The sequence below is a fragment of the Argiope bruennichi genome, chromosome 3 (genome assembly GCF_947563725.1).
Source record: "Argiope bruennichi chromosome 3, qqArgBrue1.1, whole genome shotgun sequence".
In the NCBI taxonomy this organism is placed as follows: Eukaryota; Metazoa; Arthropoda; class Arachnida; order Araneae; family Araneidae; genus Argiope; species Argiope bruennichi.
Genome location: NC_079153.1, coordinates 70,928,415 through 70,941,897, shown reverse-complemented (window position 1 = coordinate 70,941,897; position 13,483 = coordinate 70,928,415). Strand labels below are relative to the sequence as shown.

General features: G+C 29.5%; 1 protein-coding gene across 1 annotated transcript in view; it reads left to right on the top strand.

Moving 5' to 3' along the window:
* Positions 1–13,483, top strand: part of LOC129963140 (uncharacterized) — a 49,012-nt gene that overhangs the window by 23,975 nt on the left and 11,554 nt on the right. Inside the window, exons 7-9 of the mRNA XM_056077241.1 lie at positions 6,297–6,392; positions 9,486–9,692; positions 13,384–13,429. Of these exons, the coding sequence (XP_055933216.1) occupies positions 6,297–6,392; positions 9,486–9,692; positions 13,384–13,429 (349 nt within the window). The remainder of the gene's footprint in view (positions 1–6,296; positions 6,393–9,485; positions 9,693–13,383; positions 13,430–13,483) is intronic.

The window sequence follows — 13,483 nt, the reverse complement described above, 5'->3', positions numbered from 1 at the left end:
GTATAATGCGGACACTGACATATTTTCTACTCTCTCCCCCCCCCCTTTTTTTTTTCTGTGTAGATCAGTCTAGTTTCGATTTTGAGATAGTTGTTCGTTTTCCATAATATCCTGTATTGCAGCTAATGACGATGCATGAGACTTCTGTAACTGCGTAAAGGAATAGAATATATTTCTTGGGATTGACAACTTTCATCTGTGGACACATCACGGTGGTATTTAGTCACTCATACGCGAGTTTATTGAATGGTTTGTTTATCATTTGAGAAATTCTGAGCTTATTCAGAGTAATTTTGAGAATTTTTTTAAACAATAAGATGCTCAAAATCCTTATTTAATAGGAATTGGATGGATGAAAAAATCAATCCTCTGTTTGCTGAAAAGAATGGAGAAATCCCACAAAATCCATTTATTGTGTACAGCTCTGTAGGAGAATAAGCCTAAGTATTATGGGGATGCAGGCACTTACTAGTCATGCCAAAAAAGGGAAACAAAATTACATGTTTGTTAAAAAAATCATAATTCATATTACACTTTCTATCTACAAGAAATGAGAAGAAAAGAAAAAATTGATATGCCAATTCCGAAAACATCAAATTTAATGTTCAAAAATAAACCAATTTCGGCCTTTTTATTTCAAGAACAATAATTGTAAGCTGAATTTTATGGGCATTAAAACCTATCTCATGAAATTCGCCCTTTAATGCATTCAATGATATATTGGAAATATTTTCACTTATGTCACTAAAAGTGAAATAGCTAAAAAATGTACATCAGGCCATACAAAAATGTCGTATCTTATTTGTTAAGGATTAGCTCCATGAAACTGATAGCTGAAAAATCGGATGAAGTTCATAAATTGATGCCCAAATACATGAATTGTCAAAAATGAGTAAATAAAAACAGTAATTTTTCTTTTTAGCAATTTTTTTGTTAAGTAATCACAAATTATTTGTACCCTGATAACAAAAGTGTTTTGTGTTTTATTTCACCCAAGTGTGACTTACATTTAAATACCATGAGAGGTAATATATTCCTCCCTTGATATATAAATTTTGGCTTGCTAAATTCTAGATAATAAATAAGGAGATTTTTTTAATGTAAATATAAACCTTTTTTTAATATGCTATTATTTTGAATTATGTTAAATTGTTGCTTTCTTTCTTTGCTTTTCCACTCCTTAAAGTCATATTGCATTACGACTAGCATATGAGTGCTATTTTTGCATTTCCTCATATCTTGAATGTACATGCAAGAAAAACACAGGAATTTTTTTTCCAGATTTTAGTGGCAACTGTGTTGATTTAATGAACATTAGTTATAAAGTAGATCTGAGGCATGGATATGTACTTGTGTTTTACTTCAATTATTTTTTATTTCGCATCTGATCATTGAAGTATTAAATTCCATTTTTGTAAAAAAATTTAATGAATATTTTTCAGTTCCTTAAACATTACACTGCTAAAAATAGTCTTTATATGAAATAGATCATTATAGTTTTAGAAATAAATATAACGAACTAAATTTACTTTATTTTATTTATTAAAGATTGGGGCATTTTATTTTCTTCTTTTATTATTATAATTCAGCTTGCAGTATATTTCTAGATAGGAAAATGAGGTAGTAAAGGAAAAAATGGTAAGATCTTTAATAAAAGGGTAAATTTTAGGATTAATTAATGCATTTTATTTTCTGCTCTTACTATTACAATTGTGGTTGCTATATATTTCTACAATAATGAGATAGTAGTTTGAAAAAAAATTCATTTGCTTTAATAAAAGAATAAATTTTATGGATCATTTTTCTCATAGTAAGTCAATCCAGTTTCTCATAGTAATTTAAGTTCTTTATATTCAATACCCAAAATATGCCTTCCCCAATCTTTTTACTGTTCCCATGATCTCCTTCATTCTGCTAGTTTAGTCAAATATAATAATTTAAAATTAAAGGATCAATTTGTGTTGAGAACAAAACCTTTTTGTTGCATTTGCTCAGTAAGCCATCATGTTTTTTTTGTTTGTTTGTTTGTTTGTTTCTTATTTGGATATTGAGGATTAAAGTATTCTAAATAATTGTCAATCTCAAATAACACTAAAATTTATAGAGGTTTGTTTAAATAAAATATCAGATATCTCATAGTTAAATACTTGAAAAAATTATTGCATTCTTTGAAATTTGATGTTCAACCCTTCCAGGGACAGTGGTTGTAAAAGTGGACACCAATTTTAAACTTTTTCATTAATTTTTTTTTTTTTTTTTTTTTTTTTTTTTTGCTTTAAAATCCCCCAAAATTGCTGGAAAAATAGCATTTAGTCTTTCAGAAAAATAAATGGTTGCATGCATGGGCAAATTTCGTTTTTTTAAGGGATTAATTTTATTAAAATTGCTTAAATAAAATTAATTAAAAAATATAATTAGTTTTTAAAAATTAAATTCCCAATTTTTTTGCCTCAAATTTGGGAGTTTTTGATCTTTTAAGAAGTGAAAATTTATCATAATCAATCACCCATTTTCCAGCAATATCCATGAGGTTTTGAATTCTAAATTTGTTTAATCTACAAATTAATTTGAGAGCTAACCAAATTGTCCTCATTTGAGGGTACCACCCATCTAGGATGTCTATTTCTTCATTCGCCTTTCTTCATGGGAAAGGTATAATGTGATATTTTCTTGGGAAGGATGTGATGTTGATTCTATATTAGGAGGAAAGTTTCGTTTATTTATCTTCAGATTTGGAAAAAAGAAACTCGTGTTTGAAACCAGAAAACATTTCGCATTTAAAAGATTTGCTTTTTTTCCTCAACTGTTACTTACGTTGCACCCTCATGTCCTGCTTTATTTATTTACTAGCCGCCTTTGGCGACCAGCCGGTTCGCCAATCTTACTGTTCGTTTAAATTTTAATAATTAAATAGGTTGAACCGGAGTTTAACCCCCTTCTTTCCCAAGTTGCGATAACGCACCAAAGCTGGTGAACATCTGCTTCTTTGCTTTTGAACATTTCGCAAGGCAGTTGTTTGCGATTTTTAAAAATTTCGCCAAGCAGGGGATAAAACTCCGGTCGTACCATTTAATATTTTACGCAATTCCAACTTTAATAGATTCTTCAGCAAAATATTTTAAAACTTCAAATTTTGATAGTCATATAATTCACTCATAATATTATAAAGGCCTTCAGTTATAGCGTGATATGTATCTCTCTAATTTTCTGTTACCCCTCGTAGAAATTATGCTTTAACTTAAAGTGTAAATGATTAATCTGCAATTAATATAATAATATTTTTTACTGAAACAAAGCATTTTTTTTAATAATATGATTACTGATAATGGAGTCACTGAGCGTTTAAACTTTATGGTCACTAAAGAATATCTTTCTTAATTTATGTAATATCTCAAGAATTTGTCAACAAAAATTTCTCAGATTCATCATGAACAGATCGATTCATTAACAATGTTTAATTTTAAATGCATCAAACACTAAGAAAATAAAATGAATCGTTTAAAATAATCGGTCGAAAACAGATTTAAAAAAACTACTTAAAAAACGATGTACTTAAAACTATAAGCATATACAAAAAATATATAACTAACATAAATACATTTTACTTACAAAAGCATGCAACTAACCTAAAAATAATTTAAATCGTCCGTTGGTTGTCATGCCAACAATCAGAACAATGCGCATGCGTGGATTTTCTTCGCCAGTTACGTTAATGCAAATGCGTAAATTTTTCTACGCCAGTTGGGGTAACGCTATGCAGATTAGACATTTTTAATTTCCTTTATTCTGTGTTATTTTAATTCAAAAGTACTTCAGAATGAATCTGAAACATTGATTAATTAACAATGTTTAATTTTAAATTCATAAAACATTAAGAAAATAAACAGAATCGTTTGAAATAATCCGTCGAAAACTGTTAACCCTAGCCTCATTACTGTTGGGAGAAAAAAACAACTGGTGCCTTACTTATTTGGCGGTGGGGAAAATGGAAGATTTTTTTGGCGGAAAAGTTGGCGGTGGGGAAAATGGAAGATTTTTTTGGCGGGAAAGTTAGTTTTTAATTAATAATTAAAATTCTAATTAAAATTTCAAAAAAAGGGACCCCAGGTGCACATTCTCGACCTCTAAGGTATACATGTACCAAATTTGATAGCTGTATGTCAAATGACCTGGCCTGTAGAGCGCCAACACACACACACACACATTGAGCTTTATTATAAGTATAGATTTTGCTATTTTTTTTTCTGTAAATATTTAGCTTTATATAACCATAATTTTTTAGTTAAACTTTCTATAATTATTATTATTGCATTCAGCATGTAAAAATCGTACAGCGAAAGTTCTTGGTGGTATCTTCAGATCGATACTTTTCTACCTCTGATTACTTGTTGGAAATGTTTCACATTTTTAGTGTGAAATATCATTTCAGTATGCGCAAACATTTATCATTTATGTTATAGTACCATTTGTTATGGAATTCGGTACTAATTTATTTTTTTATTTAAGAAATTTTAGGTGCATTGTGTTAATTATCTGTATTTCAAATTTTATCTCATTTGGATCAATAAAACCATTGTGGCCAACCGACCGGGAAGCATGAAGGAATTCTGGGAGATCAGGAAAATTAATTCTGAAACTGGAAATTTTTTTATAAATCTATAATTTTTGTCGAAAATGATGATTTACTTTTTTTCCTCCCTTTTCTTAAGTAGAATGAATCGTCATTAGCAATGAATGAATATCAATCATTTACTGATTGTCAAAAACAGAGAACATCAACATTTTTGTGCAAGCACTAGGTTGTGGAAAATTTATATTTAAATATCTGAGGAATTTAAATTCTGTATCCTGCATCAATTTAACATAATCAATGCTTATTGAGAAGTTCTTACAATTCTGAAGAACAACTCTCGCGCATCCTAATTATAATTAATTCTGATTCAAATTATGCTGACTATTCTGTGTCTGTTAACTAGATTATTATTTGCCTTACTTTTATCTTCTAAACGTTTATCTAAAAAAAATTTGCTTTTTTACCCTGTTTCCTTCATTTATCTATGGCATTGCAATGATAATTTGATGATATGATTTGATAATTCATCGTTTTTAGATCAAATTACTTTTGAGTCTAGGCTTAGCATAGACCAAAACAGTTTAAGTTCAATAAAATTGGTTAAATTAACATCTGAAGCTACAATGGAAGAGAAAGATTAGCCATCGTATCTAATTTAGAGCATATAGGCTATATAAATATAATATATTTCTCAAAAATAGTTATTTACTTTTTTTTTTCAGAATATCAACATAATTAACATCCAACAAAATGCTGCATAATTTAAGAATAATTTTATGGGCAAGAAATTAATTTTAAGGATATTAGATATATCTGGGAAAAGTATGGGAAATTTCTTGGAAATAGCAGGGAAATTGAAATTGCAGAAATGATGACTACCTTGATTCTTTATTGAAAGTCTGATATCTCTAATCCTTTCTTCTAGTAAGGCTGATTTTATGTGACTGGAATTCTTCAGGCGAGAACTTTATTTGTCTCTTTGCTTTCTCACTTTTCCAGGAGATGAAATCTATTCTATTTTGCATGATAAATAGAACACTCAACCTCTAATACTTTTGCACTATATTTTATTTCTTCAGGGGTGTTTGTGCTCCGGGGAAACCCCGGAATTCCGGGGATTTTGAACTTCGATACCCGGAAATTCCGGGGATCGTCGTTCAAAAGGAAGTAGGAATAATAATGAATTATTTATTTTGATCTGGGTAATTTTGTTTGCTTTGAAAGCAGAAAACGCAAGGTCAGTGTGTGTGGTGAAAACTTTTCCTTTCTTTTTCTCCAAAGGCAGTGATAATGCGTGAAAAGGGGGAAAAAACTTCTTTTTTGTTCTTTCCTTATTGCGAGTTATGACTCATTCCCCCGGTTCTCGGACATTCTCTTCTGGATTCTTTTCGGCACGTAGGCGCGGCAGAAAAAAAAGGGAGAGACTTCGTTCGACCAGATGTGCGATCTCGTGACCTGGGTTCAAAGGTCTTAATTTTGCAAAAAAAAGTAATTCATTGAACTTTTATAATTAGGTCATTCAATACTTCATAATCGTAATTTTTCATCCCCCCCCCCTTCTCGAAACTCCAAAATGTCGGTAGTAAGTCCGTAAAAGTTTCAGGGGATTTTTTGGGGTCCCACAAACACCCCTGTTTCTTCATTCATTGCCTGTGATAATTTATTTTACAAAATGTCCCTTTTCCTTAGCAATCGTCAAGCAGTGTGTTTTGTTCTTTTTCAGTTCACGTTCATTAAATGGATACGTTCTGCTTACTCCAGAGATAAATGGAATTTCTATTGGAAGAATCAGTAGTTCTCCTGAGCCATTTAATTATAGGTACATATTTTTGCTCTTGTTTTGTACATAAATATGCTTTATTTAGAGTAGTATTGTATTGATGATGTATTGAAATTAAAAGCTGTGGAAAATAAGTGGGATGGTATCATTTCTTTAACCATCCTTCTTAAATTATTCTCCATATATTATTCAATAACATATATATGATGCTTGTATATTAAACTTATGACATTACTTAATTGTATGCCACTGATAAAATTTAGATTTGACCATTTATCATTGTCAAACATAGTTAATAATTTTTAATACAATAACATTACATCTTTAGCAATTAATTACTGGCATATGTTTGATACATAATTATTATATATACATTGAAATATGAGACCCTAATTATCATACCATTCACAGAAAGGAAATAAAATTTTGGTTCGAGGCATTTTGAGGATGTGCTCAATAATCATACAACAGCTATACTCAAACAGTTAGTCATAAAATTTTCAAATTGTAGCACCGATTTTTTTTTTTTTTTTTAATGTGTCCTCTATAGTAAAAAACATTAAATACCGTTAAAATAGTGCCTGTAGCACGAAAATTGCCAGTGGTAGACAGAAAGGAAAGAGAAAACAACCAATAACAGCAGAAAGCAAGACATTTTCATAAATTTTCTACTGACTACTTCAATCACAATGGCCCTCTGCATATAGCAGCTGATGCCCAGAACAAAAGCAGATATCAGACCGAAAGGAATATGTTGAACTTAATATCTCTGGTAAGCACACCACAGTAGTTTTCTCCTTTCTTTCTCTAGTACTGGGGAATTTGGTGCTGCAGGTACTGTTCAGAAACTATTTATTATTATTATTTATTTATTTTTTTTGCTATGGAAAACACATTCTGATAAAGAAAAGATGTTTCAATTTCAAAATTGGTAACTGTAATTGTTAAAATTTAATTGCTGTTTTTCATACGATTTTTAAACACATATCTCAAAATGCCTTGGACCAAAATTTTATTCCATTCTTGTGAATACTATAATAATTACAGTTTCGTATATTCGGGATAGTTTTTTTTATAATCAACTAGTATATATATATATATATAATATAAGGTGACATTTGAAGTAAAATCGAATTCATGCTTAATTTTTTTAATTCATGGAATTAAATTAGTGTGTAAGAACAAAGATAATTAAATTAACTGTGCTATTTTTTTTTTATTATTATTCTTTCAAAGGATGATAATAAATGTTATGAAAATAATAAAGCAAGGTTGTTACTCAGATTTGGAGAAGAAAAAAATTCCTGGTCTCCCCCCGTTCATATATTTAAGGAAATGCAGGAATAACACTCGTGCTAGTTATAAGAGAATATGCTTTGAAGGAGTGGAAACAACAATTTAACATAATTCAAAATAATAACATATGAAAAGAAGGTTCATATTTACATTTAAAAAGTTCTCCTTATTTATTATCTAGAATTTAGCAAGCAAAAATTTATATATTAAGGAAGGAATATATTACCTCTCATGCTCTTTAACTGTAAGCTGCACAAAATAAAGAACTCGTGTGAAATGAAACACATAACAATTTTGTTATGATACATCATTTAATGATTGCTTACAAAAAAGCATTGCAAAGCAAGATGATTTTATTTATTTTTGTCTATTCAAGTATTTGGGTATCAATTTCTGCAGATTTTTTTCAGCCATCAGTTTCATGGATCTAATGGACCTTATCCATAACAAATAAAGTACAACATTTTTGGACGGTAGGTACAAAATATGCCTTACTCCCCCCCCTCTCCCCTCCATCTTTTTTTTTTTTTTTTTTTTTTTTTACCATTCCCAAAATTAAATGTTATTAGTTTAATTGAATATAATGATTTCAAATTAAAAGATCAAATTGACATTGAGAACAAAACATATTTTGTTTTATTTGCTCTGTAAGTACACCATTATGCTCCCCTCCTTCTCACTTGGTGATTAGCATATTCTTAATAATAGCCAGCCTCAAATAATGCTGAAAATGATAGAACTCTTTATGTATTAGAGATTTCTGGAAATGAAATGTCAGAGTTCTTATAGTTTTATTTCTTTTTTTTTTTTTAATGAGATTTTTTTGAAACTTGTTGTTAAACACTTACATGTGCATGCGTAATATCATTTGTGAATGTTATATAAAAGAAAGGAGTAAACTTCATTTTTCTTAACAAATTATTTTGGTCAGATAATCGGGATCTCATCATTTCTCTGAAAATTTTCTTTTAATTTTCTGCTAATTGGATGCAATTTGAAACCAACTCCCAAATATACATCGATATGCATCTATTTTCATAAAATATTTCTGAACAAATTCAATTGCTGCTTTAAAAAAAAGTAATTGTGGCTATATATATAGTAAGTTGATTATGAGTATATATACATTGTCAGAAGTTTTTATTATTTATTAAGAAATCTTGACAATGACAATCGCATCTTTGAAAAATTTTCAGAATAGGATATTTCGAAAGATACAGTAACAGTAGATAGATTTTTTTTTTAATTTAAAAAAGTAATCCTAAGAAATAACACTTCCTGCAGATTGCTCTGTACGCAAAATCATTCTAGTATATCTCTGTTTCGTTCTTTACAACTGTATCTTCTTATGAATAACTTTTTAACAACATCATTTGACCTTTTCTCATTTTCATCAACTTCAATCTATAATGGAAAGTTGTTGACTTAAACTCATGTTTTCATTTTACTCATTTCCAGAAAAGTAGCATCTCATATTTTCTACATGGGAGCTATATGAATGTGCACACTGTTGCCCAATGATGATTAACAAATTTGATCCGATTTTATATCCGCATTAGCATTTTATATATATAGACAGATGATAAACAACTATTAGTTTGCATATTTGGCACTTAAAAACCAACTAAATGATATTATGATTTCAATTTTTAAAACAAAACGTAGTTGCTTAAATATTTATATTAAGGACATTGGGAAGGCATTGTTTGAAAAAAGAAGTGCTTCAGCTATCTCTTGATTATGTAATCAATATTACATTTAGTACTGTCATCGAAATATAGTTTTCATAAGACTATTTAGTACCATTGTGTATTGATGCTTGTTATTATCTTACAGGATGAATCTTCGGGTAAGAGCATCTCAGCCTTCAACTGTTTCTTCAGTACTTACAACATTCAATGAAAGGTCATATCAACCCATATCAATCGAGACACATACTATATTAGGGACACCTTCCCAACCCACAACTGAAGAACCATTAAATTTGCAAGTTGCTCCTGGTGTTCCATCCAGTAATGATTCAGGGACGCAAAACTCCGATGTGTGAGTATATTTTATATAATTTATTTAACAATGACTATATTTAATATTTAAGAACATTATCAGTAAATTTACTAAATGCCTTAAATGGCAGGCTAATTGTCTGTAGCCTTTGTGACTAAGTCTTAACTACTTTTCCTATAGTATTCTTTTGTTCAAAATAAGGAAATTGTATCATTGGTGAAAACTTCTAGCTTGCATTTCATTAAGGTATCCAAATACGTTTGGAGCACTTTTTTAGAAAAACATGTATTGTAGACATATTTAACCATATTTCTGGGTTTAAGATTATTCAAAATTAGTAATAGGATGTCAATATTGGAAATTAACATTAAAACTTTAAGGTAATATTTGTGAAAATTGGCATTTAATAGCATAAATTTAAGCAAATTCTTTAAAAATTTCAAATTGGCTACACCAAAACTATTACTCTCATCCGAACAAATCTTATACCAAAATAAACTACATAATTTTCTCTAGGAAATGAAATAGAATTGTATGATTATAATAATGAATAAAATTTTTAGAACCAATCGAAGAATTTATCATGAAATTTTTAGTAAATTTATGATGATGTTGTTCAAACAATAGGCTGTAAATTAAAAAAAAAAAAAATATTACCTTAATCTAAATTTTTTTAGTTATTTCCTAGAAAATAGTATAAAGACAAAGTCCATAAAATTTCATAGTAATATGATAATTATATTTTGAGTTATTTGTTTTAAAGTGAGCAAAAAATAAGAAAAAAATCAGTTTTCAGAAAAATGCATTTAAAGTATGCACTAACATGTTTTAATAATAAATTATGTGTGTACATACTTAAAATTCACCACATTTATAGGTTTTACCTTCTTCCCCCTCAGCATATAATAATTTCCCTTTTTTAATCTTTTTTTTCTGGCAATTTTTGTGTTTGGCAATGAATGACGCCTAGATTTGTATATTCTGTTTTTGTCTAGCTCAGCAAATGCTCTAACTGCACTTGCACTAGGATACACTCCAATAGCCTTAAGAATATTCAGTAATCCTATAACACCTTCGTTAAAATGTATTACAGACATAAATGCTCCTAATGTGAGGGTTTGGAGTTTAACAAAGACATCTTTAGGTACAAATTTCCACAAAACACTGTTAAAATTCTCATTGTCATTTTGCAGTGCAAAAAATGTTCTGTATTTAAAACTGAATTTGTATTTATACAAATTTTTAACAAGTTTTTGGTCCATTAAATCGGTACTTCCAGTTTACCAATCATAACGAAAATATTAATATCTTGACTTCTAATTAACATAGAGATAAAAGTAAGCCTCCTTTGGATAGTTTAAAGACTGATCTATCCAATAAAAAGATTTTTTTAAATATCATTTTTGGCGAAAATCGACATTTTTATCGGATACCTTCAAGAAATTAATTACTTTCTGCACATTTAGCTTTAGTCGAACAATAAATAACTGCACTTTGCTTTGAATACTTCTTTTCTAATAATCTCTTAGTTTCTACCAAACACACAGCTTTCACTCGCACACCTCCCCCCCCCCTCAACATTGGTCGAGTAATTTTTTTCTGAATGACCTATTTGTCTTAAAATTTTTTAGAATGATTAATCAAATGCTTTATTAGCATCATTAATGTTCACCATGGGGCACTCTAGGATTCTCTTTGCTTTCACACTTCGAATTATCACCATCTTAGCATGCCCTTCACTTTTATCAAGTCTGCTAAGCTGTCGATCACATTTGCATATTGTAATATGTGAATATAATATCGATGAGTTGGAAAATTACTGAAATATGAGGCAAATATTGTAAAATATAGATAATCTGGTTACTTGAAAATTATGAAAACCAGTTAGCTGCTGAATTTATTTTTAAAAGTCCCTCATACAGTGTGTAACCAAACAGCGCCATTGAACACAATATAAATGGTTGCAAAATAAATTTTGAAAAAAAAATCAATAATAAAGCAAATTTTTATTAAATAAAAAATTGTATTTCAACTCCACTGATTTGAAAAGTTGGATTGATATGTATACACTTTGAATGAAGTTAATTTGTTGATTATGAAAATGTAAACTTCAATATGATTCATTATCTATATTTCTGTGTTGTATTTCCCCACAGAAAGTGAAAGATGAGATTGTGAACACAGATATTTTTGAAGCCTTGGGAGATCAATATTGGTTCTTATATAATTAAAATTGTTTCTATGTTGTAGAAACCAATATAAACAATTTGAAAATGAAATAGTCTAGAAAAGGGTATCTTTGAAAGGTATGTGTGGGTATTAGGGATTTCTATCCCTTTACTTGCACCGTGAGAAATTGCATATAATAATTTTCTAGGGCGTGCATTAAAAAATAGGATTCGGATCAGGTAATAAGAGAATATTTTAGAATAAAGCAGTAAGTGTATTGTAACACATTCAACATTCCTCAGTAACAAATAATGTTTATTAATATGAAAGCACGAATACACAGGCAACAAAGCACAGCCGAGGTGAACACAAACAATAAACAACAGCACTTCTAGCAAGGAGCACAACAATAATAAGCAGGTCGAAGAACAGGGAGAGAACTCGTTCAACTAATATCTTGAGCTGAAGTAAAATGACTGTCTCTACCTCAGTGTCACTGCTTGTATAGTTCCTGAGGCAAGGCAAAGAAGTTTCTCAAAAGATTACCTTAAATGGCGTCCTAATGAACCTATCGCCAAAATTCTTGATTCTGCTAGAATCATCCATTTTGTCGCCAAGCCCGGGGATCATTGATCAGACATCCAATAGAGCTGTCTGAAAAACTTCCTTTCCTACAACGTAACCGACTATGCTGGGAAGCAACATTACATATTCGTTACTATATATACATATACAGGGTGTTGCCGAATTCGACCGACAAATTCAGAGGGATGGTAGTAGCCATCAAAAGGATAAAGAATCACCATACAACATGGGGTCCCAAACGACGTTTAATTGGTGAAAATCGCAAAAATATAGAGAGGCGGGGAGAACTGTTGGAAACAGTAAAAAATTTATTAAAAAAAATAACGAATGGTGTTTCAACTATGATTTTTTTTTTTTTTTAAGTGAAAACACATTTTTAAAAGTTTTTTTCGTGCTGGTAATATGCGGATTTGATGATCTAGGTGGTCATATATTACTGAAAATGAAAAAGTAGTTTAGAACCCGTATTTGCAAAAATATTAAAACTTGAAGAAAAATAAAAGCTTGAAAATGTAAGGAATTTTATATTCTATAATTTGATATAAGTGTGTAGTGTGAGAACTGAGGAGTTTTAAAGATATTCATGGAAAACTAAAATGAGAACCAGAAAACATCTCTGCAACATTGATATCGGTAGCGTTGTTAAATTCGAAAGATAAATTCTAAGCAAGGATAATAAGCATTAAATAAATGAAAAATTACCAGAAAACGTTTGTACCATTTGTCGGTCGAATTCGGCAACACCCTGTATGTATATATATATATATATATATATATATATATATATATATAATATAATTTTAATATCAAATGTAATATTGCTGATATTTTCATCTTTGGTCTATATTTTTAAATGATACAAATTAATGTTTCTGTAGTTTTATAGCATTCTACTTTTCTTGTTTAGTCTTTTTTAAAATTTAGTGTATCAGTTTCGCTGTCGAATCTTATTAGTTCATTTTGTTTCTTTTCGCAGACCCCCCAAGATTCAGTGTGGTATTTGCTTGGATGGACCTGATGAGGTACATTTTTTTAATGTCTTTACTTTCTTAGAAATTTTCTATTATAATTCGGAA